A 26,069-nucleotide genomic window follows, 5' to 3' on the forward strand; every position below is an offset into this window, starting at 1 on the left:
TTACCTTGGTTATCCAAGTTGGTTTTCTCCTATTTGGATTCTCAGCTGCCTTGAACTAAATCTATAGAGGATGATTTACAGGTGTCACACACTCCAGATAACATTTAGTAATGAGAAAAATTTAGCCTGACTTGGGCCTTGCTCATATGTACCCAGAGACTTCACACATTACAATTCACAAGATAATGGGAAAAACATGAATGAGAACAATTTAGTCAGCGGCCAAAGGAGTGTGTGATAAAGTCTCAGCTAAAATACCAGTAAGGCAATCGAGGTCACTTCCTACAAGAGCAAGCAAAGAAGGGAAGTGAGGGCACTAGGCCTCTCCCATGTACTTTTTGGGGCTGAAGCTCACATTCATCAGTGGTTCAAAACCTCTTCTGTGCCTTCGGTGCTGGAAAAGTACAAGCAGCAGAACAAGCACAGCCAGAGCTATAAGTGCTCCTCCAATTGTAGATCCAACCATGACAGACCATGCTTGGGTTTCTTCAAGGGAGCCTGGAAATACAAAATAACTGAAGTGAGGACAGCCCATAATTCAATTTTGCAAATTACACAGAAGGCATAATATTTCCTACATGCTGATAATTACGATTACTTGTTCAGCTTAGTGACCTACTGGCCACAAGCAAAATTCATAACACCCCATGTAACTGAGACACATACCAGAGCTGGAGATGCTTTCTGCCAGAGAAGTCTACAGATGAATTTAAACTTCAACAATTCATACAAATTAAAGTGTTAGGAATAGAAAATATTAACAGTGACAAGAGAAACAGATAATTCTTTTAACTAATTTGGCCAAAAATATGAATAAGCAATTATAAGCAATTCTTTCTATAGTGACATTTCAAGAAAGCTGCTTCCAAGCTATTTTGGTCAAGAGAAAACCCTCAAATTTTTCTAAAGATCACAAAGCAGCCTATTGTCAAACTTTTAACTGAAAACCCTTCTTAGTGTGGTTCTGCTGACCAGCTCAAGATCGCATCTGCTGATTTTGAACCACTTCTGAAGAACCACTGTCCTCAAAGATAATATTGCTTATTCCTATAATAACATTGCTCCACTTGACTGAATTTTTCTGTTTGCATCTGTGCTTTCAGAAGCAAAAATTGCCTGCTCTCCTTTTCTGAAGAATGCTACATATACTGAGAGGGCAATAATCACATCTGATGAAACAGTCACAAAAAAAAATACTCTCAAGAGGACTGCACATATTTAAAAGTTATCTAGATGTACAGGTCAGAGGAGACAGATGGCTAAGGGAGATGTCACACTGACTATAAAAGCAACTATAAGTCTTGTGCCCCAATCTGCAGTATTCAAAAAGGTTGAGTGCAAAATTAGTAAAGTCCATTAGTAAAATTAGTAAAGTTCATTAGTAAAAATGAATTGTTTACTGCCTTGCCACCTCTCAAGTAAGAACCAGCAATGTATTAATATATGTTTATTTCTAATATGACTGCCTGAAGTACAATTAGCAAGTTATTCTTTTAGCTGAAAGAGTTTGGATGTAAAGGCTGTATTGTCTGAACACAGGCCATGCAGACAGGGGTAGATACACTCCTTTATGGAGAGCTAACAATTTATTTAGGTGTGAGTCAGAAGCAACAGAGTCACAAGCTAGCCATGTTCCTCTCTGGGTGTCTCATGCCAAAGGGGCATCCATATTTGCAAAGCAGGAGGCGGGGACAGTAATCCAAAGGGAGGAAAACTTAAACTCCGTAAGAAGGGAAGTTTCGGTTTTGGGGGAAAATTCTGGGGATGCCCCTGAGAAAAGCACTGCAGGAGCAGCTAGCATGCCTCCACGAATCAGGGCTCCCCTGCATTAATGCAGCCTGAGGACAAGGGTTTCAATCTTTTGCAGTCTGTAGACCGTTAAACAGTCTTCACAGATCAAAAAGAGAGATATATGGCAAGCATTTAGAAGAAATTCTTGCCCCCAGGGGTTAGATAAGTACCTTATGCCTCTCAAAGTAATACTTAAATGGAGGAGGAAGCTACTCAGATTTAATCTTTGGAAAAGAAGCTGAAGCATGGTTTTCATGCAGATCTTACTCTTCTGCCTTTTACTAATGTTTTAATATCTTGTTGCAGAATTTGTATTTTCTGAGTAAATGTTTTGCTCTCTTGCTATTTTGTCTTTGTCTGATTTGTGTCAAAGGCAATTTCAAATGAACAGACAAACACTAAGGAACAGCCCAGCTAGGAATATGGAAAATCTTTAAAACTGGGGATTTACAACAAAAAACACCCAGGCGCATCTCTCCAGGCACCCAAATATTAATGTTGGGAAGTGGGCAGGTGAATAGACCCGTGCATTTTGTGAAGGGTTCCTTATTTTATATCTGCCTGTGCCATGACCAATGTGAGCTGTCTCATCAATTGGCCAGGAGCAGCATCCTGGGACATACCTGGCAGGTCGATGGCATAGGTGTAGCCCAGCTGCTCTGCAGTTTGGAAGAGCTCATCGTTGGTGACCGGAGGGAAGAAAGGGACCATGTTATAGAGCCGGTTGTGCCCGATGGGGGCCAGCTCCTCAGGCCAAGCGTTGTCAGGGGGTTTGAAACGCTTCATCCACTCATCAAAGATGGCATCAGTAAAGGAGTGAAGAACCTGCAAATACAGGTGATTTATTAAGTTCTTTCAGAACTCAACCACCTTTAAAACACTCAACAAGCACACGGGGTGGCTGGAGCTTTGGAAAGAGAGAGAAGCAGGTAATCTAATTTAGATGGGATATACAGAATGGGAAATCAGGAAAGCTCATGAGACGCTGACTGTCCTGCATGGGAAATTTTGCTTTATACACCCTTGTTGCTGCTTGTTCACATTAAGACCTTCCTCCAGACAGTTTAACATCGGCTGACACCAAAAGGGCAGGTGAATCATGGCAGATGCGGAGCCACTGAGTTCATTCAGGTGAATGTGGCTTTCAAAATTATTTTAACCCTTCTCATCTCTGAACAAGTGTGGAAAGTTGCAGAAATATTGACCCCATTGTGCTCATTTTAGAGCATGTGCCACCAGCTCCACAGCTCCAGGTGCCCATGACTTTGATCAGGTGAGTTTATAGATCTAAAATTAACTCATGCAGGAAAGTTGTTTCAGACAACTATTACAAATGTCTGAAACTAATTTCTAACGTACTCATGCTTTTTAATTACAGCCCTGGAAACAACTTGGAAAATATCCTATAAAAAATAATCTTTTGTACATAATTACAATGAATTTCATTAATTCATTGAAAGTTAATTAAAATTCAATGAAAATTAGAAATTAATTTCACTGTGTAAGAAAAAAACTAATGCAGGAATTAAAGAATTATTAAGGAAGCAATCTGAAGAACCACTACATAAGTATTTATTTGGACTAATTTCTCAAAAAAAAAGAGGTTGAAAACTTAAAATAAAGGTAAGAAAGAAATGTATCTACAAAATATACAGATATAATATATAAAGAATTTATATATGTAATGTAAACACTGTGGTTTAATCTACCAGAGAGGAGAATAAATTTGCATGAATTTACTAGGGGAGGCAGATGTACAAGCAGAGTCAACTACTGGCTTTTTATTTGCACAAAGCTGTTTGTGCTGCTCATGGCAGTGCAGCGCTATTCCAATGCACCAGTGAAATCACATTCTTTCTATTTCCCAAGAAACACCCTGGCATTAGATGGATTCCTTTCAGCTTGTAAATTTTGAAACAAGAAACAAACAACTGGATCTACTGCTTTAAAATAACTATCCCCAATTTCACCTTACGCCATTAGATTTAGATACCAGTTAATGAAATGATTCAAGGTGGCATGACTTGGAATAGCAGCTCTTCTCCCTCAAATCTTATTTTGTATTTTATAAATTACCCTGAGATCTTTTTCCTTTTTATTCAATATTTATGCAGGTGTGGCAGTGTTCAAGAAAAATAGAGGACTCCTGCTTCTCTATTTATAGAACTATTTTTTAGGGAATTCACTTTACTTGTTCTGTAAGTCCCATGTGAGAAAAGTGCCTTCGAGCTTCAGCCACTGTCAGTCATGCTGGGGGTAAAAGACATACCACAAAGATGGGATCATTGGCAGCTGCGTGAGGGAGAGCACTGGTTCCATTCAGGAAAGAGTGAACCAAATTATGAAGGCTCAGCATCGGCGAGTCAAGGGCTCCATCTGGTTTATCAAAACCCTCCAGCGCATTCCTGTGGACAGTTAAAAGTACCATCGAGTAACCACATTTTCATGACAAATGTGCTCATAAAGAAAACCAGTGACCCAGCCAGCTCAAGAGGAGCCGAATGACAAACCTGAAACTGAAACTGGAATTGCGGAAAAAGGGGGGTCTGTCGAACTCCTGCAGGGAAAGGCACCTCCTGACATCTTCCATGGTTGGCAGCTGCTCACTGGAGCCCTGGGGTGGCCTCCGCCGCAGCGGCCCCTCACCAGTCCCATTGCACAACGTGACCAGGCGGTTGTAGTCATCCAAACTGAGCATGGGACAGAGAGAAGCACAAGTCAGAAGAAGCTGGGCACTTGTTTGTTGGCTTTTTCTCATGCGGTGTAAAGAGGTCTTGGCTATTCGTGTGAGAGAGCAGAGGTTTGGGACGGACATCTGCTGGGGCAGCTCAGTTCACCTCCCACAGCCTGGGAGATGAATTTATTGCAGGACTGTCACTATTACATGGCTTTCTGTGGCCCTGCATCCTCTGTGGACCACCAGTCATTTAGACCAAGAGTTACCTGGATCATTGTCCACAGAGAGAGGATGATTTAGAAAAGGCAAGCACAACTCCCATTGTGGCTTCTCCACTCCCAAGGGCTTTGGAAGAAGTTTTTGTCAGGCAATGTAAAGCAGAGTTTTCAATTTTGAATTGACAAACATTCACTCCTAGGTAAGGACTATTTTTTAACTCAACAGAAAAGGGGAAAATGAAGGGAAATGTGAGCTGAGAAAATGCAAGAAATTAGGAAAAAACAGGTTTTCACTTGCCATGCCTCATCCCCTTTAGAAGAAAAGCAAGAGCAATGCATTGCATCCTATTTTTTCAGGGCCTTCAAGAACAATCTGCTATTGCAGGGTTTACCCAGTAACTAATGGGGAGAAAATCCTTTATATAAGGGAGATAAAGAGGGAAGGAGAAGGAGAAAAGTAGTGTAACACTTGTGAAACAAAAAAACTCTTTTCTATTTAGTGTGAAATGTAACAGCATTTTCAGAAACTTTTGAAGTAAACAAAAGCTCTTCTCAGTTTAACCTTGGTAAGGCCAAAGTTCAGTCATTTCAATTTTCAAGAAAAAAAAAACAAAGCCGTATTTATCTTTGAGGGAAAAGTAGGGGAAAGACTTAAAGCCAGCTGGTGCCTAAAGCTGGAATTTCAGGTATCTCTTTAGGTATCCAGAAAAAGAGACTCTTTTGAAAAACCCCGAGCTTTCAGTAACTCTGTCTGACTAGCTGCACACTGCCCCTGAGTTGAGAGAAGAATGATGTGTGGGTATTTGCAACCAACAGCATTTTATGTCACAGCACCCTGATCCCTTATCTGAATGCCCTGTGAAAGCCCTGCTCTCACACAAGTCAACATTCTCACATGGAGCTGGCAGCAAGCTCCTGGCTGGCTCTGTGCTATTTTTCATGAGAAATTTCAGATATTTCAAAGCCAAACCCCAAACTGCATTAAATATATCAGGGTTAAAGTCTCATCCAAAACAAGGCAGAAGACTTTCCAGCCTATCTCTAGCTTCCTATGTGCCAAAACAATTTTTTTTCTGCTCCTGAGGTCAGTTGGGTGTATGTTCCAGAGAACCAACACACAGGCATTTCTTTTTAGAAAGATGTTTGCCAGTAGGAAAACTCATCAGACTTTTGGCAGCCATAAATTGGCTAAATCAACTAAAATCCTGTCCTAGAAGAATCATCTTTAAAAAAATACACTTCCACAATACGAGAAAGTTTACACAGAACCATCTACACATAAACTGATGGCAATTTCCAGTTTTAATGAAGATGTCTTGGCTTCTTTCCTGCCACTCACACTGAGAGAGCAGCCCATGCTGTCAATGCTGAATGACAGCAAGGTTTTGTCCGTATGTGAGCTTGCCCTGGACACTCCCCTACCTGTTGCAAACTACTTGCCACCGGGAGAACCTGGAGCTCAGGTTGATCAAGCCTGGGTCATCAGGCCGTGGTGCTCCAAAGAGCTGGTCCGTACAGATGTCACACTCATTCCTGCCCGTAGCGAAGTTCCAGTACGGCAGTGCAAAGGACTCGTTGCCCATCAGGTGCTGCATTGGACAGAAGTGCTTTAGCTGGGAATCAGCTCCAAAGGAAAGAGAAAGAAAGGGGCTCCTTCAAGCTGTTTGACTGGTTATTTCACTGAATATTCAGCTTTTCATTCTGCATTTTAACTACCTGCATTTCACAGTGCCACACCAACTCCTTCTAAAAGATCGTGGCATTAAATCAGTCTAAGCAAAGACATTGTCACTAGTTTCCCTGCTGTGGGACTGTACTTCTTTTGGCCATGTTAGGCTGTCTGCCATCTCAGAGACCAGGCAGGAGACCAGGAGCAGAGATGAAATGAGCCTTAAGCAAGTAAGAGGCTTTGAGTGATGTAAGTGGGTAATGGGTAAAATTGTGCCTGTGGTTGGTTTTCGTTCCAGAAAACTGGCCCTGGGGAGGAATCAGAACTTGTGTTAATAGGGGGGTACAGTGCATTTGATTGTGCTTGCTTGCCAGATACAATTTCACACAAGCAAGATCCTGCAGCTATTTTGACAAGCAACCATTTTCATTAGAGATCTGTAAGGCTGAAATACAGCAACATTGCCAATATACAAGTCATGCAAATGGAAATTAGACTATGCTTCTGCAGCTGACTCTCAGGCATGTTAACATATATTTGTTTAAAAGACATATTGCTAAATATAATATGTATTAAATGTACAATAATGTCATATTTAAAGGCAGTAATATTTAGAGATGGTTTCATAGGAACAGTATCTTCAACATCAGTCAACAATATTTGTTACCAAATTTTACATGAAGGCATTGCTTCAATTTTATTAATAAATACTGTTATTTCACATCTTCTGTCCTCTGTTGTGGAGATGAAGGGAAAAAATCTCCATGATAACCTTCACATCACTGTTTATGGTGATTAACCATTCAGTCCTCAGCACTCAGAAAGCATTAATTTCACTTAAAACAAAACAAAAAAAAATTATCAAAGAGCAAATACTCCTGGGAGCTCGGGTGAGAAACTGCCCTAGGAGGTAGCTTACCCTTGGCTGGCTCAACAAAGTGACAGAGCAAAAGGGAGAAGCTGTGCAAGGAAAAGGAAAGGCTGTTCAACTAACCTGCAGTTCCCTCTCCAGCCACAGCAAATGGTACCTGTGCCAAGTAACAAAGGCAGGTCCTTGGTGGGAGAAATCAATACCTTTGAAGGGGCGGCCAGGACCTACAAAGGGAAGATAAAAAAAGTATTTAGGCATCAAATGAGACTGGAGAGAAACACAGCATGTCCTTTAATTGTCTGGAATGGAGTTAAACAAGAACCTTCAGCTCTGCATCTTTGAATAGAATGCACACATCAGAAGCTACATCACTTGCTTGGGACAAGTGATATCTGTGGATATTTGCTCCAATGCTTAACAAAACTTCACATTCCCTAAAAAGTTGGATATTGCGAATATTTCTTCTCACTTTAGTGGATTTTGCTTTTAAAAAGCTGTCTTACTTTCTAAAACCCTATCTCCTTGCTAAGATGTGCATTATCTCATTCTCTTGCTCAGCTGTAAGACTTACACCATGCATCTATCAAGAGAACCTCAGCATTTTCCATGCCAATAGTAATCCATAATCCTTTGCCAACTTTCTTCAAATTGTGCTTGTTATTTCTTGTATTGTACTTTTGCTAGGTGAGGGGTGAATGGCTTCAAACCACATATGGATTTGTTTATCACTGTAGAAAACTTCAACACATATATGCATTTATTTACTATTGCAGCATCACTAGAAGCTTCCCCTTTCCATTTCCACATGACTGTCCTGCCCCCTGAAGAATCTTTGCTCTTGCTAGGCCAGAGGCTGCTTCCCTCCACTCTGTAAAATGGAATTGTGGCAGAGGGGCAAACTGAATGATATCCACTGCAGAGTAGCAGTTGCCCTCCAGCCAGGAGACAGACATGGGCTGTTCAACTTGCACATGGGACTGCCAGGTAGAAAAGCCATACTGGTTGGTGCACCTCCTACAAGAAGTAAGCTGTGTGAAAGGGGTCTGGTACAGGTACTTCTGTCTAGAAAAGCAATGAGGCCAGGGAATCTGAATTTGGGAGAAAGCATGGGATTAGATATCCAAACTTCTAAGCTAGGTTGGTTTTAAGAGGTGACTATGGTTAGTCAGGCAAATCCCATCCTTGGTGACTTGCTGAAAGCCACAGAAAGCAGTAGCATTCTGGCCCCAAATACCTCTGCATGGTCTGTGGCTTCACCACTTCAGAGCCCCTTTTCCAACACCACTGCATCTACCTTGTCCTATGGACTGGGAAAATCATTTTGAAGTCAGTCACTGCCTGACCATACTTCAGTTCACTCAAGTGAAGACTGTGCATTGCTCCCTCTCAGACTGAAGAAGCACCAGGAGTCCAACTGGTGTGCTCTAGATGCCATGGGGTTTGGGGACCAGACCATAGCAGGTCCAAAGGACATCTCCCTTGAGTACTGATGGCCACCAGCTCTTCACCAACAGTTTCACTCCACAGCTCTGTGCCTACTACTGGGACCTTTGTACTTTCACCCTTTTCCTTACCTGTAGAACCCAATGGAAAAGAATAGCACTAACCCAAGAGTGTGTCTCTGACTGAGTAGTAATGAAGCCAGACAAAGTAGTTATAAATACTGCAGTTGGCAATCTGCGGTTCCTCTCCGCTTGGACCAAGCAGACTTCTCCAGTGCTGAGTTGCAATGACATAGTCCGGGTGAACGGTTGTCTTGGCACGGTCTAGAGCATCAAAGAACTGCTCTCTCTCATCTGCTGTCAGGGAGTGGATGTCCTTCCTGACAACTGCTGGCTTCTTCCTGTTGCATTCGGGGCCGGTCCAGCCAAACTTACATTCACCACAGTTGTAGCCACCAAAGTTTCCTGGATCAAGGGGGAACAATCAGTCACAACATCATTAATCAGGGAAAACTAACAGGGAAATGTTCTTTCTCCGCAGAGATGCCAGTTCCTGGAAAGGACAGCAGCTGAGCAGACTGGAAGCTTTGCCAATTTACTAACCAGGAGGATGGCTGGCTCGATTCCCAGAGCCACAACAAGGCCAAGAATCACACTCAGCCAGTTGGGGAAGTACTGGGTAATGGGCTTGATGCCCTGAGGTGCTCAGAGCTCTGCAAAGTCCTCAGGCACATGAGGACTCTCACTGAACAGAGAGCTGAGGAATTGAGTTTAAGCCAGTGATGAAGAGCTTTGCTCGACTGGCTCTCAAGTACTCCTCTACTTCCAGAATAAAACCTCAAAATAGGTCCAGTTCACATGGATCCTTAAGCACAGAAAACAAAGCTCTAAACAAAACAGCTCTCTTAAGGACAAAATTTATGTGAAACTAGTGCCTCTTAACAGTGTATCTGGGGCCCAACACAAGCCAGAACAAGCACCAGGGTTGCTGCTGGTCACACTCTAAGCATTATTAAATAGTGCTGCAATAACAGCCTAAGAAACACTGCAGTACTGTTGTTCCCTGTTGGCATTACTCCTAAGGCAAGTAATGAGGTCTGCTCTAGGATATTAGCTCAGACTCTCTGATGAGATGGAAGAGCCCAGGAAAGCAGAGCTTGATTTGAGTGTAGTCTCTTGCACGCTGTGGCAGACATCTGGCAGCAGCAGAAAGGCCCTACTGGATCCTGCTCCCCCGTTTCTGAGGGAGCCAGGGAACAACCAGCCATTCCCGAAGTACACACCTGCCCCCTGCTTGTGTGCTGGCAGGCTGCAGCAGTGTAGGACCCGGGGCAATACTCCCAGGGACAGGGGGGAGCAGAATGGCAACCAGGGCTCCTCTGGGATCTCCACGCTGCTATCAAAAATCTGTACTGACTCCTTAACCCATCCTCAACCTCCCCTCCAACGCCCTCACACACTCATTCCACAGCAACCATGACAACTGTTTTCCAAAATGCCACAAAATCTCACTGCTCACCACACACATTGGTGCTGCTAGACCCAGGACTAACGTGGGGATGAGGAAATGTCTTATGAAATGTTCCCAGATGGGCAGATGTCCCTAGGCTGTAGAGCCTATGACCAGAACAACAATTAGCATTAATGCAAGTTTTCGGATTGTCAGGGGCTACAGGGCTTATTACCAAATTCAAAGGACCCCCAAGGTTACAAGGGCTGTTACCAACAAGGCTCTGAAGCTTATGTCTAGCTTTTAGGGTAAGGGCTGCTGAATGGTAAATATCTGTGGCAGACCCCAGTGACACCTGCCCAGAAGATATGAGGACTCTTACTGCAGAGTTTGGACCAACTGTAGGTTGGTCACAGTTGCTTCAGAGCCCCTGAGATCTCTAAGTTTGCATGTTGTCATGAAGTTGAGGATCAGTGCTAAGTTTAGGGACCACAGGCATGAAGACTCCAATGAGGTTTTGGATCATGCACACCCTGATAGCATTCCATGAGGACAGTTTTCAGATATATGGCTTACATTTTGTCATGATGCAAGTAGGAGTAGCTGGGTTCAGCTGCCATGTTCCAGCTGTGAGGGAAGGCACCCAAAGCCAGGGGTTTGCACTGGCTAAAGGGGATGAATACATACACCAGAAAAAGCAAGTAGGTTATAGTTATATGAAACAAAGCATATTGTGTGGATATGGGGGGAAAGAAACATGGAAGGTCTATTTGATCACGGTATCCTCAGGGTCCCATCAGAACAGCACAATTACTGTTATCAGTTCAGTGTACTCCACCATCTGTGTCTTGTTCATTCTTCATGACTCAGCCTAGCTATTAGGGCCCATCATATACTCTAGCCTGAACTGACCCAATGACAAATATCAAGAATATCTTGCAACATTGCCTAATTAGGCCATGTATACTGCTCAAGTTTCAGTCATGGACCATGAACTTCTGGAAGGCATCTGTTGACTCCTCGCACTCAGGTACAATCCAACCCTTAAGAGAAGGAGGGAAAAGCGGGAATTAATCATTAAAAGTTCTGTCAACAACCTTTTTTGAGACTGGCAGTCTTTCCTCCAGTCTTTTAAGAGACCCCTCAATTCACAGTGCTGGATAAGCATCACATTGAAATACAGCACTAACAGAACCAAAGTCAGTGCAGGACCAGGTCTGTGCTGTCTGGGTTGGTACCAGAACAAGACACTCTTGGTCACTTGTTGAGGCTCTAATGGCTCCTCTCTCAGGAAGGGCCTTTTGAATTTGTGGGTCTTGATGGTTGAAATAATTTTATCAGACAATATTTGTATTTTAGGAATACTCTGTGCACCTCCTCAGGCTCTGAGAAAAAATTTGCAAAAGCCTGAAATGATGAGTTTTCTTCATGGGAAGAAAGCTTTTGTCCAGCTGTATTTATGTGGAGCCAGGTGGACCAATGACTGGTCACCTGTTTCCCTTGGGCTGATTATATCCAACTGGTGCTCTGCAGGATTTTCTCCCTTAACCACCTTATCTATGAAGGAATCCAAGGGCTTCATTCTTTCCATCACTTCCCCAGTCACTTTTGAACAGGGCGTGAGCTTTCACCAAGTGAGGAGGACTACAGTGGAGACTTGAAAATAGGAGAGAGTTTCCAGGCAAAGCAGTATTTCACACTGCAATATTTCTGCTGGTTGTGTTGAACATTTTTGTCACATCCTCTGGTCTATCTGGCATTGTCAGAAACACAAAAAACAACACTTCATGATATCAAAACTTGTTTTTTGTCATTTTCTTTCAACAAACTCCATGTGTCACAGGACTGCCATTATGCTGCAGCTGAAACGGCAAGAAAATGACAGAGGTCTGTGGGATTTCCCATAATTTAAAGAGAAATTACTGCAGTAATCAGACACAGCTTTTTTATGACCTGCCCAAACCACTCTTTCAGCATTTGTTTCTAAAGCACTCTACCAGGACACTGATCTGGAAATTATACATTACTGTTTCCAGAAAGTTCATTTACTGCCATGTGCACTTCCCACATGACAGCATTATGAAATGCTGGTCATTTACAATTTAACTTCCCTGTCTGCTATGCTAGTGATGGTGGACCTCAATGGTACAGCTCTATGAGAGAAGGAAAAATAATCTCATGAGAGCAGGGTATAGTGCACAGTAGATATTTTCAGTAAGGCAGCGAGACACTTTCAAGATACTTTTCACACAGGAATCCTAGCAATATGCAAGGATTCATTCCTTAGCATTTTTTCACCTTCAGCGAATAACACAAAGGAACTCAGTGTACAACCTTTCTGAGGCTCTGCCAGGGACAACAGAGATTATTATCAACTCTTGTGGTTTCCAGATAATATAGTGTGGGAGGTCATTCTGGTGCACAGGAAGGAGATCATATTACTGTTGCATGCTCCCGGCTTGTTCCACTGTTTCCAGGAATGTCCATCTCACTGCCGCCAGTCAAAAAATCATCTGTGTATTCTCCATTAACCCTTTTGTCTGGAGATGGGATCACATGCCTTGGGAGTTGTTTTCTTCTGTACCCAATCTCAGCAACACTTAAGGTGCTCTTTCTCAGTCAAGTTGGGTAAATCAGGCTGTTTCTGTAGGCACTATGGCCATGCTACTTCTCCCACTGGATCAATCCATTGGCATGGCACTGAAAAAAATACACTTCTCATGACCTGACACTCGATATGTGCTCATACACATCACTGGTGTAGCTAATACCGCTCACAGGCTGTAGGATGTGGAAGATCTGCATCTACACTGGATTTCATAGGGTCATCAAGGTATGGCTATAATTTAGTATTTCCCCGCAGACACATTACCCTATAACAAGTAAATTAGGTGTATTTTATAACCACTTCAGTAGTCCAATTTTTACCTCATGGGGCAGCCACCATATTAGCTACATGGCTTAACTGACAATTTTATTACAGCTAAAGAATAGGTGTTAAATCATCTGTCCCCAGCTTGAATATATTGCACAGGAATTAGAAAGGATTCAATGGATTCTTTTCTCTCAAAACAAATTTTATTAAAAAATAATGTTCAGCATATGCCCAAACATAAACCTTAGAAAGTGGAAGCAGAAAAAAAGAATTATAATTATGTTTAACTCCTCAGTGAACTCAAACTACGTCACTGTTTAATCACTGTCACAATCTGTACTAGCAACCACGTGACTGACTGCAGTGGTTTTTCACAATAGTCGTCTGTACTGAATTTTTAAAATGTTATATCAGATCTGTATCCCAGCAGCACAACGTTATCGTTTAGAACTCAAAATAGCATTTAGTTCACAAGTCTTCTAAAATAGTTTTCTTCTAAACTAAATTTATCTATCTCACTGAAATACTGCTTTGTTGTGTAAACAGCTACAAGTCTCAATATTCAAAGGCTGGATTCATGTATCCATCACTTGGTCTAATTCAACATGTTCACCTTCTTGAAAAACAAATTAGCACATTCCCCTTCACAAATGCTGCACACTGGCAGAATCAGGTAGTTTCAGTTCAAGAATTTAAATAAATTGAAAATGAGCGGCACCTAAACGAATTGTACAATACATGCAATGGATTCAGAACTGAAATTAGTCAAGAATTAAAAACTCTTTGCTACCTTCCAACTACAGTCATGCCATAATCCCATATTTCTTAATAGGGATTATATTTTTGCTGCAACAAACACATTGAGTGAAATGTGCAGAATCTTGACTACAAACCTGCAATTGTTTATTGACCTTGGCACGAAAAGTGGGAAGCCAAGCTGGATCTTTCTTTTGTTCTAATCTTGTTCTATTTGTCCTGTTCATCCATATTTGCATTTGGGGTTTTCTTTTTTTCTTTTTGGTTTGTTTTTGGGATTTGGTTGGTTTTGGGGGTTTTTTTGGAGGGGGGGGGTGGTGCTCCATGAATATTCAGGACCCAGACCTGGATAGATATGATTTTACAGTATTTTTCCTCAGTGAACAACTTCAACAAATGAAAAAAAAAGAAATCAGAGTTTCTCTTCTCCTTAGATACTGAGTTTTTAGCAAAAGGCTAAATTTATTGTGAAAACTCTAGAATCCCACCTTTGGAAAATCTCAGCCTTGTTTCTCACAGTTCCTCCAGTTTCCTATCATATAGCCATCAGCTGTGTGTCATGTTCAGTTGGCACTGTCTAACCAAATAATCAGCTACACGGTTGTTGGAGTTCCCATAGCTTATCATTCACACCATTTCTGAAATAAAAATTAAACTGTGCCAAGATACAACTGTTTGTATTGTTAAAGTGCTAGAAAGTCCCTTGGTGGGGTTGGAATTTGCACAATCCAGGAACCATTCCAAACACGAAGTTTGCACACAGCACTCACTTGGAAAATAAGACATCTTAATAGCAGAGATGTGCACTGTTCCATGTCCCTTTGAATGAGTATATTTAATTTCTGTTACTGTATGTTACCTATCATTATGTTACACAGGTAGCATCGCTCGAGATGCCTAATAAGTACCACATCACACCACTTACAGATGCTGTGGAGACAACCAACCATTGGATTAAACCAAGTGGAAAAAAATGTCACAAAAAAACCCTAATAGACACGGAGCCATGATCACCAGCATTGTAAAAACTTCAGATCTAATTCAAATCCCACACAGCTGTGAACTTCTTAGCATTCTTCCAGGAATGGTTTTGCATACAGCATCAAGCAGAGTATAGCCCAGGAAAACTTTCTGAAAATCATGCTTAAGGATACATTTTGTGTACTGTTTTATCATTGGTGTCTTTAGATTAAAAAACTGCAAGGAGAAAGAGGAATCCAAGGGATTTAAAGAGACAAGTGGAGCAGCCAGCTCAGAAGTAAAGCCGAAGGAAAGGACACTACATTCTGCTCACATAACTTGGGATCTAGTCCTGTAAATATCAAATACCAGTGCTTATATCTACTTGGACAAGTAAATTAATGTCCGCCTATGCAGAGCATGTCTGTCTCCACTGCTCTTCCATTTACTCCCAGATTTTGATGCTCTAATTACTTTAACTGTGTAAATATTGGTGCATGCCCATGTGCTCCAGAGTTCTTCTGACCCAGGATCTGTGTCTGTATGTGTTACCTGGCTTAAGTTTTGGAGGTATATAAGAAACTCTAAGAAAAACAAGTGTGCATCCAATTTCTTTTTTTTTTTTTTCCTAAACAATCTGGAAAAGTCCTTTCACACAAGCATTTGAAATCCAGTCAAAGGAAGAGATAAAAAATTATGTATACTATAAAGTCTATTATTATTTTGAGGGGTTTGGGTACCACCATGTATCCATTTAAGTCATCTGCCACTGCCTCTCTGTTTCCACTTCATAACTGCACTGGAAAACTTAACCTCTTTGGTTGAAATTCTGTGCAGTGCTGCCTTCCCAGATTGATCTGGGATTTCTTGGTAGTGTGAGCCAAAGTATACATTTTAGACAAAACAGTTCAACACATTCTAAGAACCATGCTGAAGCAAAGCAGTTTATTCTTCTCATATTAGAAAATTCAAACAACTTGATGTTTTCAACAAGAAGTCCCAGGTTTCATTTGAAATGTGCCTAGAAATAGACTTCAGTGCCTGGGATGTGCCTTTTGCCCTACTAGTGGTGCCATCTCCTGCCAGCCCTGCACAGAAGTCTGGGCTGAGGGCTGAGCAGCTCTTGCTCTTTTACCCCCCTTCAGCAAGGGCTGTGGCTAAGGGTCCTGTCACCTAATTCTGCCCTGAGCTCATCTTCTTGCTCATGCCTCCTGCCAGCATTAGGGAAGTGGTCTCATTAGAGCCTTATCCTTTTGGCCCAGCTAGCCTTCAAGCACATCTCCTCCCAGATCCATTTCACCTCCAGCACACAAACTCAGGAACCCATGTAAAGTCACAGTGAGAAGTCATAGCTGGAGATGAGGAAGAAAAGGATGGGATGGCCTCTTGGTGGCTTTACAGATACATTTTGGATCATTGTAAGATTTAAATTTAGTTAACAAACATGGGAAACACCCTGGCCTGACACTTGGGAGACTTTCAGTGCACTGAGCTACGTCAAGTTGCAAAGTGCTAGTCCATGAGGAATAAATCTTCAAACAATTCACACTGATCCAGGTTCAGTGCACTCGAGTAGCAGTGACAGAAGTTTGAAAGCAGCACTGAAAGGTCAAAAACTCTGTAGAGAAAGGGGCCACTGGCTACGGGGACAACTCCACCGGCAAAAAGGGAAACACGAAAGTTCACATGAGAGAAAGCACTTCTTTGACACTGCCGCTCTGAAAAAGTACTAATGGTGTCATGAATATGGAAGAACTTTTTAGGATAATGGTAATATTTAAAGCTTTCTCGATGCCTTATATCACCAGGAATGTCTCTGGCCTTTGGAGCAAGGTTAGCAGACCCATCCATCCCCATCCCCTCCCCACAGCATCCATCTCACCTGTGCACCGACAGCTGTGGTTGAAGAACTTGTGGGGCCACCGTTCCCGGTCATCCACATTTTGGAGAGTGTAGGGGCCACTCCAAGGCTGAGTGTCTGCCTGCACCCCCTCACACTGTCCCCTGCCCTGCAGGGACCCGCAGATATTGCCTGGCTCTGTCCCCAAGGCTGGGCAGCAGCGTTTCAGGCGAAGGGCTTCCACCGTCATGCAGACACGGGGAAACTGTGCCTGTGCCTGTGGGGGACAGCAGCAGCTCAGGTAGCCCAGCCCAGCCCAGAAGAGCCACCTCAAGGCTCCCATTACAGCTGGGTTCAGGCTGTGCCTCCCTGCTGGACCTGACTGCAAAGAGCAGGGAGATGTATACTGTGGGACAACCTGGCCTCACCACAGCTCCGTGCCCCAGCCAACCAGGGTAACAACTCCTGCTGCTGAGGATGCTGGTGTTGGGTGTTTGTTTAATCCCAGCCTCTAATTGCCTTGAATGCAGCTCAAAAGATGGGTGCTTTGACTCTGTGGTGCCTGCCCAGCAGCCACAGCTTTGAGCAGGGTTTATATAGAGGTTGGGAGAAGCCCTCATTAGAGGGATTAGCACGGTACAAATCCTCGTGTTTTGCACATGACATCAAGGGCAGAAAAGATGCCAGTGTGAAAGCAAGTTCTGCAGGCTCTGGCAGCTTGTCAAGAGAGTGAATGCCTCAGATTTATTTCTCCAAGTCTTTTTTGAGCTTTGAGAAATTGATGGTCTTGTTTTAGCTGAGCTGGCTGCAGAAACACATTTATTCTTTTAATCAAAACCCTGTAAACAGATGATAAATAGAAGAGAAAACCTCTCTTTTAGTACATTCACTGCAAGATAATACTTTCCATTAAAGCAGTATCAGTGGAAAACTAACTAGAAGCACAGAGGATAGAGATGCACCATTAACAATAATTAATAAATGTGGTAGTATAAATTTGGAATGGAGATTCCACCTGCCAACTGCTGAACTTCAGTGCTCGCACTGAGAACATCTGAGTGGCAAGTGGAGAAGGGTTTCCTTCTTAATAGCCTTTTTGCATACAAAATAAATTATTTAATTGTTTTTAAAGAGTGAGTGGTCCTTATTTGCTCTGTAGTCCTTTCCCCATCATTACACCAGAGGTTGTTGTAGAGGTGGTCTGGCTGTTAGACTTTCAGAACTGTCACAGCTGATCATTTATTACCCACCTGGCAGGAGACAGCCCAAGAGATCGATACACACAGCAGACATGCACTTAAGTGGTTCTGTTCAGCACCGACTAAAATATCTTTAAAAAGCTCCTAGTATGCAGCAGTTTTTGCCTTCAATGCAACTCCTAGAGCAATAAAGTTAATAAACAAAAATAAAGTAGTGATAAGTGATTTTGTGAGCCTGAAGCAATAGCTATTAGTTCAGGTCCACCATACTGAATAAAACTTGGCAACTCCCCCTGCTTCACTGAAAGAAAGCTTTCACTACCTTCCCCCTCCACCTTCCCCAGCTCTGTTGTTTAGCCATTTTTATAAGTATGTATAACGAAAAAAGCCAAGGTTGTGTCCGTGCTATTCAATACTTGCATGGATGTTCAACATTGCCATCCTGTCTCAAGAAGTTTTTGATCTATGCAGCAAATTATTGCCATCATGTAGCTGAAGGGTTCATCCACACTGTGGACACTGTCATCGGCACTTTCAGGTTCTCAGATTTTTATATCAAAAACTTACTCTTTGACAGACAAACTGAAATATGATTCTACCTCATTTATGGAGGCATAAAGAATATTAGCAATACCATGTATTCTGGAATGGGTTTCAACTCACCTCACTTTGGATTCAATTCAATTTATCTGGAACTGGCTTTTCTCTGCTGCTCCTGACACAGCACATGAGAAGGACAGAAAGTGTGAATAGCTGCTGAAAAAATATGTTGAAGAAGGTCAGGAGTTATAAATGGAAGCACTGGCCTAAAAACCCTCTGAAAAACACTCCTCCCCATCCTACTCAGCACCCAAATGCATCTCTCTGGTGTGTGAGGGATCTGTCTTTAAATCTATGTTAGACAATATCTTGTACCAAAGCTACCCACATAATATCTGAAAGTAATTAAAGTGAACACTGACTTATCAGGATCACCAAAATTAAATCAAAATATACAGACAGGATTGAGCTAACCAATTAAACACCTCAGCTGATGGGTCTGTATGAAAAATATATGTCCAAGCAGCCATTTTAATCAAAGCTGGATTTATTCAGACACTAATAGGAAGGTTTCTACAGCTATTTGAAACCCTATACAAGACAGAAAGAGTAAGCACAGAGAAAGGTGAGGTATTGAGGCAGGCAAGACAAGGGAAGGCAAGGAAATAGGCTTCTAATGTAATACATGAGGAAGGAGAAACCTGCTGTTTTCAGAGAAGCTGGAATGTGGAGAAAAGGAATAGCAGGTAGAGGATGACATGGAAATTACTTAATGTGCAGGGAAAATAAAACTGTGAGCAGAAGAGTGGCACACATGCAGCTTTTATTATTATTACTTCCCTCCATCACAACTGCATAATTCTGCAACACTGGGAGCACACTACAGCATGCAGTCCTGGCATAGAGGTAGCACTAGTCCCTTGTCCTCAGTAATGCATTAGCATTTTAGGAGTGCCTTCCCTGGCTGAGGGGGAACACCCAGACAAACAGAAAAAGGACACACAGATCCCACATCCTGGCGTCACTGTGTCGCCAGCAATGGTGGGTGTCTGCTGCTGCATGACACGTCATGAGGAATACACTGAACAAAACTACAAAAAGACAGTTGTCTTCCAATTAGCCATTGGGAGAACAGCAGGCACTGTCCATTCCTTAGTGTGTCACTGTTGAGAAGTTCCTCTGTTTTTCCCACGCAATCACACTTAAATAAAGGAGCTGTTGTTGGGGCTGCACAGAATCAGCACTATACCAGTTTACAAATTAGTATCCGGAATGACTTTCTATTTACTACAGAATTTTACTATGTCTTGAAAAACGGGTAGTGCTGTGTGTTGGTACTACTGCCCTGAGCCATCAAAGGACTTTTCGGGCAGCAAATCTGAGCACATGAGCCACACCAGTGATCCAAACTGTGATTGCACCACCTTATCCACACGCGCTGGGCTCGCATGCCACAGTTTGGAAGATGGGGAGGTACAGGGGTGGCTTCAGTGAGAAGCTTCTAGAAATTTCCCCCATGTCCAAGAGAGCCAAAGCCAGCTGGCTCCAAGATGGACCCACCACTGGCCAAGGCTGAGCCCATCAGCAAAGGTGGCAGCACTTTTGGGATAACAAATTTAAAAGGGGAAAAGAAATTACTGCATAATTGCAACTGCAGAGAGAGGAGAAAAAATATGTGAGAGGTACAGCCCTGCAGACAGCAAGGTCAGAGAAGAAGGTGGGGCAGGAGGTGCTTCAGGTACAGGAGCAGAGATCCTCTGCAGCCCTGGTGCAGCCCCTGGTGAGGCAGCTGTGCCCCTGCAGCCCTTGGAGGTCTACAAGGGACCAGAGACCCACCAGCAGCCTGGGGAGGACTCCGGACCAGGGCAGGTGGATGCCCAAAGGAGACTGTGACCCTTTGGGAAGTAGGCTTCTGGCAGGCCCTGTGGAGAGAGGAGCCTGTGCTGTAGCAGGGCTGCTGGCAGGACCTGTGATGCTGCAGGGACCCACACTGGAGCAGTCTGTTCCTGCATGACTGCACCTGTGGGAAGCCCTGGAGAAATTCATGGAGGACTGTCTCCTGTAGGAGGCACCCCAGGCAGAAGCAGGGGCAGACTGTGAGGAGTCCTCCCCCTGAGGAGGAAGGAACAGAAGAGAGATGATAGTCTAACCACAGCTCCCATTCGCTGTCACCCTGCACTGCTGCTGGGGAGAAGGCAGAGAAATTGGGAGTGAAGTTAAGCCCAGGAAGGGGGGAGATATGAGGGGAAGTTGTTTTCAGGATTTTATTTCTCATTGCCCCAATCTGATTTGACTGGTAATAAATTGTACTAATTTCCCTGAATCTGTTGTGTCCACAATAGTAATTGGTGAATGATCTCCCCTGCCTTTATCTCCCACAGGCCTTTCTCTATATTCTCTCTCCCCTGTCCAGCTGAGGAGGGCAGTGACAGAGTGGCTTTGGAGGGTATGTGGCATCCAGTGAGGGTCAACCCAACACACCACACATCTGAGCTACTCGATCAGGCTACCACACCTGAAACTGTTTTCCATTTTTAATTACAATATTTAGGATTGATGCTGGAAGTACAGGAAACAGTATTTCATCTAGCTTGTAGTCTGGATTCATGCATAGGGTGACCCCCTACAGAAAACTTCTCAGCCTGTCATCAAAGGCTGGCAAAGAAGTAAATCCATATGCCAACACATTTTTGGGATAAATACATTTACATATTTTTGAGGCAAGAGAGGAAATAAAGGAAAAGAATACTCGAAGGTACAGGCAAAGAAATCACTAAACACAATTCACACAAATAATACAGAATTCCTGAGTAGTAAGTAGGCAGCAAGTACACATTTTTCTCAATGACACTATTGTTTCTCAGGCTCCTTCTACTGTACTCAAGCACAGATTAGTATCAAGCCAGAAAAGTATTTAGCCTTTGGAATTTTGGAAAGAATCTTGGTCAAAATAAAACATTCTACATATAAACTGGTGTGGAAACCAGTATATCAACAGAAGAATAAATAAATTACATGATAATTCATAATGACTCCAGAGATAACAAGAGGAAAGATTATTTTATAAAGAAACATGCAGCAGATGTTTTCAGACACCTGTGTTTGTTCTAGGGTTCCTGAATTTCCTAGCAAATTTATGTCTTTGGGATGTCTCAGCACAAACTACTGTCCTGTCTCCACCTTACCCTTTGTCTCCCTGTCTGGTATGCGGGAGAATGAAGCCAAAGTCTGGGAATGTCAGAGCAGCTCTGAAGATCTCATGATCCTGCCATTGCACAGAAACCCTCTTCATATGAGCAGTCTCATCATCTCCTGGCTTCTCATATTTAAGTTATTTGTCCAGTCTTTTCTAATGCATGGAATTATTTTCCTGAAAACCAATTTATATGCTACAACATGTTCACACACAGTTAGAAGAGCAACTCAGAGAAGAACAATCTGCTCAGGTCTCATGGAAAATAGACCAGATGAATGCAGCCAGGAATTAAACCTAAATTAAAGACAGTTTCATGGTCTTCCATGAGTTTTCTTTCCTCAACAACCAGAAGACTGTTGTACTCATACCCTATCAGTCTGGATGCTGGATTACTCAAGCTTTCCTTCTGTCACCAATTTCACATGTCACCTTTTTGTGGATTTACCTGTAGGCCTCGTAGTGACAGAGAATGAAATTTATCTCACCTGATGTTAGACATCTCTGATTGCTGATATCTGCACTTTACAAGTCACTTATGGTTTCCTTTGTAGGATACTCTCTTAATTGAGAGAAATAGGTGGGTTTATTGGGGTGCAATTGGCCTGTTTTCTGTACTCACATCAAGAGGGGATGAACTGCACCACACAAGGCCTAGCCACAATATATTTATTTATTGCAAAGGGAGCCTTGGTTTCAGTGGTAGGTACACAGTATGCATGAGAGGTCTACATTTAGACAGACGGATCCCCCCAGATTCTTCATGGATTCCTCACCACGCCTTGGGGTCCAACTGAACTTTGCTCCCACAAGTCTGGAGCAGTGGGAATTCCTCATTACTTAAAGACACACACACACTTCCAAAACTCTGAATTTGCTGGCACTTTGCTTCTCCCCTCCCTAAGGACAAATGCTAGCTGAAGCATGTACTCTGCACAAGTTGCATAGGACGGTCCCACATTCATACACTGCTCTGGTACAGCACATCGCTGTGTCAGCTCTGCCAGATCTTTCCACAGCCTTAAAGAAACATTATTTGCAGACACATTTTTATACTTTTAAGTCAGGTGTTGCCTTACTATGGTTTTAGTCTATTCTATTCTGTCTGAGATAATGATTGAGCACTTCCATTTCTTTTGTAAGATCTTTCTTTCATCCTACTCCCTCATTCAAGATGTCTGAGAAACTTCTTCAGTGATCATGACTGAGTATCATCCTTTGGCTTATGAGACTCAGTACTCTGTCACTTTCTAACTAAACAAGCACACTTCTTCCAGTGTCCATATTACAAAGGAACATGGATATAAGATCAAGCCATTTATAATTTAGACAAACACAATGCTGACTGGCAGATTAAACTGCTGCCGTGGTGACCACCTACCCAAAGACAGTGTTATCTTCAGAATTATTTCATCATCATCTAGCCTGGGTGTACTATAAAGACAGTCACAGATTATAAAGTATGATTCACTTAAGGAAGCCAGAATCTGGAAGGCAAGAGAACTAAATCTCAGTTACCCTCATGTTCACCAGTACCCTATGAAGGGAAAGAAGCACTTCCAGGGAACAATGCACCCCATTCTCAGACAGGCATCTTGACAAGGTCTTCTGTCCTAATTTCTCTACCTTCATCTTAAAAGGAGGTGAGAGTGACTAGTTTAACTTCAGACAGACACTGAAATTCTAAATGTCACTGATATCAAATGAATGTCACTAAATGGCTGTGGTAGGGGAGGGCCTGATCTACACAGAGTAGATTTATGCCAGAGTACAAAATGTGAAGTGAAATAGGTAGGACAGAGACTCACGTCTCAATGATTCAGCCAGGCAACAAATTGCCCCTGTCACAGAGGAAGAAATACGAAGAAGGAAATCCAGATCTGGCTGTGTAACACATTAAAAAAAAAATCTGAAAGATAGGACAAGTATTTGAAGTAATATCTGAAATTATAGAGTCACAGTGTAGTTTGGGTTGGAACCCTACATTCAACTTTTCAAAGCCTGTTCCAGAAGACATTCTTCTCTCATAATCTTTATTCAAAAGACTAATGCTACTACTCATCTCAATAGAAAATAAAAAATGGAACAAAATGCATTCAAATGTACTCATCCCTCATGTCATGCGGTTTAAATTCCAAGAATACTGTTGGACAAAGTAATGAATGATCCCTTGCTTTAAGCAAGAGGATGCATGTACATTTTAAAATATATATATAATATTTCCCCTGGGGTTCACAGCGGAATAAAGATAGCATTGATGACCATAGCAAGACTGAAGGCTAAGGTTTCACTTAACTGCCCCAAATTTGCCTTGGTAACTGTACCATAAATTTTCTAGTTCTACATTACAATGGAATATGAGTTCTATATTCCTAGAAAAGCATAAAGTAGGAACCCTGGCATAAAACACTAGGGGAAAAAATAAAAAGGAGGAGGGGAAATAAAAAACAACCACAGCCCAAAAGTCCCAATGAAAGGGATCAGAAAAAGGCTCCTTTAAATGAGGTTCCTGAGCAGAACTCAAACAGGGTAAAGCTCTCCTAAACTGCTTGCTCACAGGGGGGGCAGGGGAAATAAAAGACTTGAATGTACACTATTGGATTCTAGAAATGCATCATCAGCTGAAAATTTTTCTTGTCTTTTTAACTGCATTTCTTTCCCAAAAAATTGTAAAACACCATTCTAGTTGTTCCGTAGGTTCAGAAACAAAAAAGACTATAACTAAGATTTGTTATTAAAAACATAAAAAAACCCCTAAATGTGACTCCTGACTCATGTTTTCTAAACCCCTTATATCTGTCACACTATGTAACTAAATGAGATTTACCAGATGTCTGTATACAGTGAAAGAGACAAAGTCAGAAATCATTCAGTCAGGAGACAGAAACAAATCTTCTCTATCAAACAAACCCAATTTTTAATCCAAAGAGATCAATATTTTATTGCTGAGAAGTAGGCAAGACAGTAAAAAAACATCAGGTGCAGAAATTCCTTCAGGGACAAGGAAGAGACTTTAAATTAGGTAGATGTACAGCTTGGGGGACACGGAGGGAAAGAAGGAGCATTTCGCTTGAGGAACGCCTGCACTTGAGCCTACTTGAACAGCAACTTCATCCCACCACTGTCAGAAATTCCAAATAGAGGTATTTCACCTTTAAGAAAGCTTTAAGCTTCTTCATTATGTGTCGTGTTCTGTGACTGAAAGTTGTTGCAGCCTGCAGCAGAGCTAGGACGTGGGGTGTGCCTCTCTCTGATCCTCTCCTCCTGCCCCAGTTCTCATCCACTTAAAACAGGAGCCAAGGACAGCCATGGAATAAGCATGTGAACCAAATCCACCAGATTTTGAATCTTTGCCTGAGGCTGAAAACTCATGATAAGGTTTTTTCCCTCTGAATCCCTGTGAGGTATCAACTTCAGTATTTGATGGACATTTAAAAAAGCATATGTAAGTATATCTGTAGGAGCAGAGAAGCTTCCCAGTTGCAGAGAAGGAATTTTGTGACTAAATCACAAAGGCCTAATTAGACAGCCTGTATTGGTGTCCTAGCAGGGGGTTCATCTTAAGGGAAGAAGCTGATAGAAAAATAAATGGAAATGTTTGCTGGCAAGAAGAGGCCTGGAGTGTAGAAAAAGAAGATTGTGTAAAGAAGGTATAGCTGAATGAAGAAATGCCTGAATATTCTGTGACAAGCAATTAAGCAGGAACACTTGAGGTTATTTTCACAGAACCTGCCAAATCACATTAGAAATGTGCATCAAGCCTGCAAAATCAAACAGACAGGAGTTTGAAAATTCCAGAATTGAGGTTATCTCTTAATTTTATCCTTTTCTTCCACATAAGACTTCAGGTCTTACTCAGTGTGTGCAACGTAAATCCCACCCCAAACAAAAAAAATGAGACTTTATTCTCACTGTCCCCATGGCTATCACTGTTAGTATTTCAGTGCATTTCTGTTTGACGTCACAAAATGTCTCCCAATTCTTCCTCAAAGTGCCATAAAAGTCTTTGATGAACAACTGAACACTTTTAGCCAAAAAAAAAAAAAACAAAGCATTTTTGATATCACACACTCGGAGAAGCTGTAAGTGATCATTTTAATATTTCCTTCTGTCCCTGAGAACTCAAGTCTGCAGTCTCAATGTTATTTCAAAACCTTAAAAATCTTTAGGAAAAAGAGCAATATAAGGAGCTTTACTACCTCTTATCTGTCTGATCAGTAAGGATCCAAGCAACACTACCCTTGCTTTTTACTGATAAGATACTCGTCTGCAGTGAAATTCCTTGTGTTGGACAAGTAATTCAACACCAATGCTTGTTGTGATGCTGTGATTAGAGAAGGACCAGTGACACCTTTTCATGAATAGATGACAGGTGCTGAACAGAAGAGTAAGGGACATTGTTTACTGCTGTGTTTTGCACTGGTGACATCAATATTGAAAGTCGTTTTTCTGTGTGTTTTTCTGGTGTCAGTGTATTAAAAATGTTATCAAAAAAAAATCCTGAAAGCAGGAGAAAATGTCTTGAAGACTCAAAGAATTTAATTTCTTTAGCTTACCAAAACAAAGGTGGGTGCTGACTTGATAGTTT

The 26,069-nt window shown here is 42.1% G+C and overlaps 1 protein-coding gene across 1 annotated transcript; it reads right to left on the reverse strand.

The window, feature by feature from the left end:
- Positions 1-316: 316 nt before the first annotated feature.
- On the reverse strand, positions 317-16,892 carry DCT (dopachrome tautomerase). Its single transcript, XM_062514814.1, has 8 exons — positions 16,592-16,892; positions 8,834-9,133; positions 7,350-7,450; positions 6,109-6,275; positions 4,302-4,481; positions 4,061-4,196; positions 2,415-2,616; positions 317-498 (listed from the first exon to the last, which is right to left on the reverse strand). The coding sequence occupies exons 1-8, from the start codon at positions 16,890-16,892 to the stop codon at positions 317-319; spliced, it is 1,569 nt and encodes a 522-aa protein (XP_062370798.1).
- Positions 16,893-26,069: the final 9,177 nt, after the last annotated feature.

Source organism: Cinclus cinclus, chromosome 2 (genome assembly GCF_963662255.1).
Source record: "Cinclus cinclus chromosome 2, bCinCin1.1, whole genome shotgun sequence".
NCBI classification, from domain to species: Eukaryota; Metazoa; Chordata; class Aves; order Passeriformes; family Cinclidae; genus Cinclus; species Cinclus cinclus.

Bases quoted from the DNA above. Each gene is read 5' to 3' on its own strand.
- DCT (XM_062514814.1), bottom strand. From the start codon at position 16,892: ATGGGAGCCTTGAGGTGGCTCTTCTGGGCTGGGCTGGGCTACCTGAGC. The intron at 4,482-6,108 runs GTAGGGGAGTGT...TCCCATGCTCAG, and splicing joins TGGCAAGTAGTTTGCAACAG to TTTGGATGACTACAACCGCC. The intron at 4,197-4,301 runs GTTTGTCATTCG...AACTGTCCACAG, and splicing joins AATTCCAGTTTCAGTTTCAG to GAATGCGCTGGAGGGTTTTG.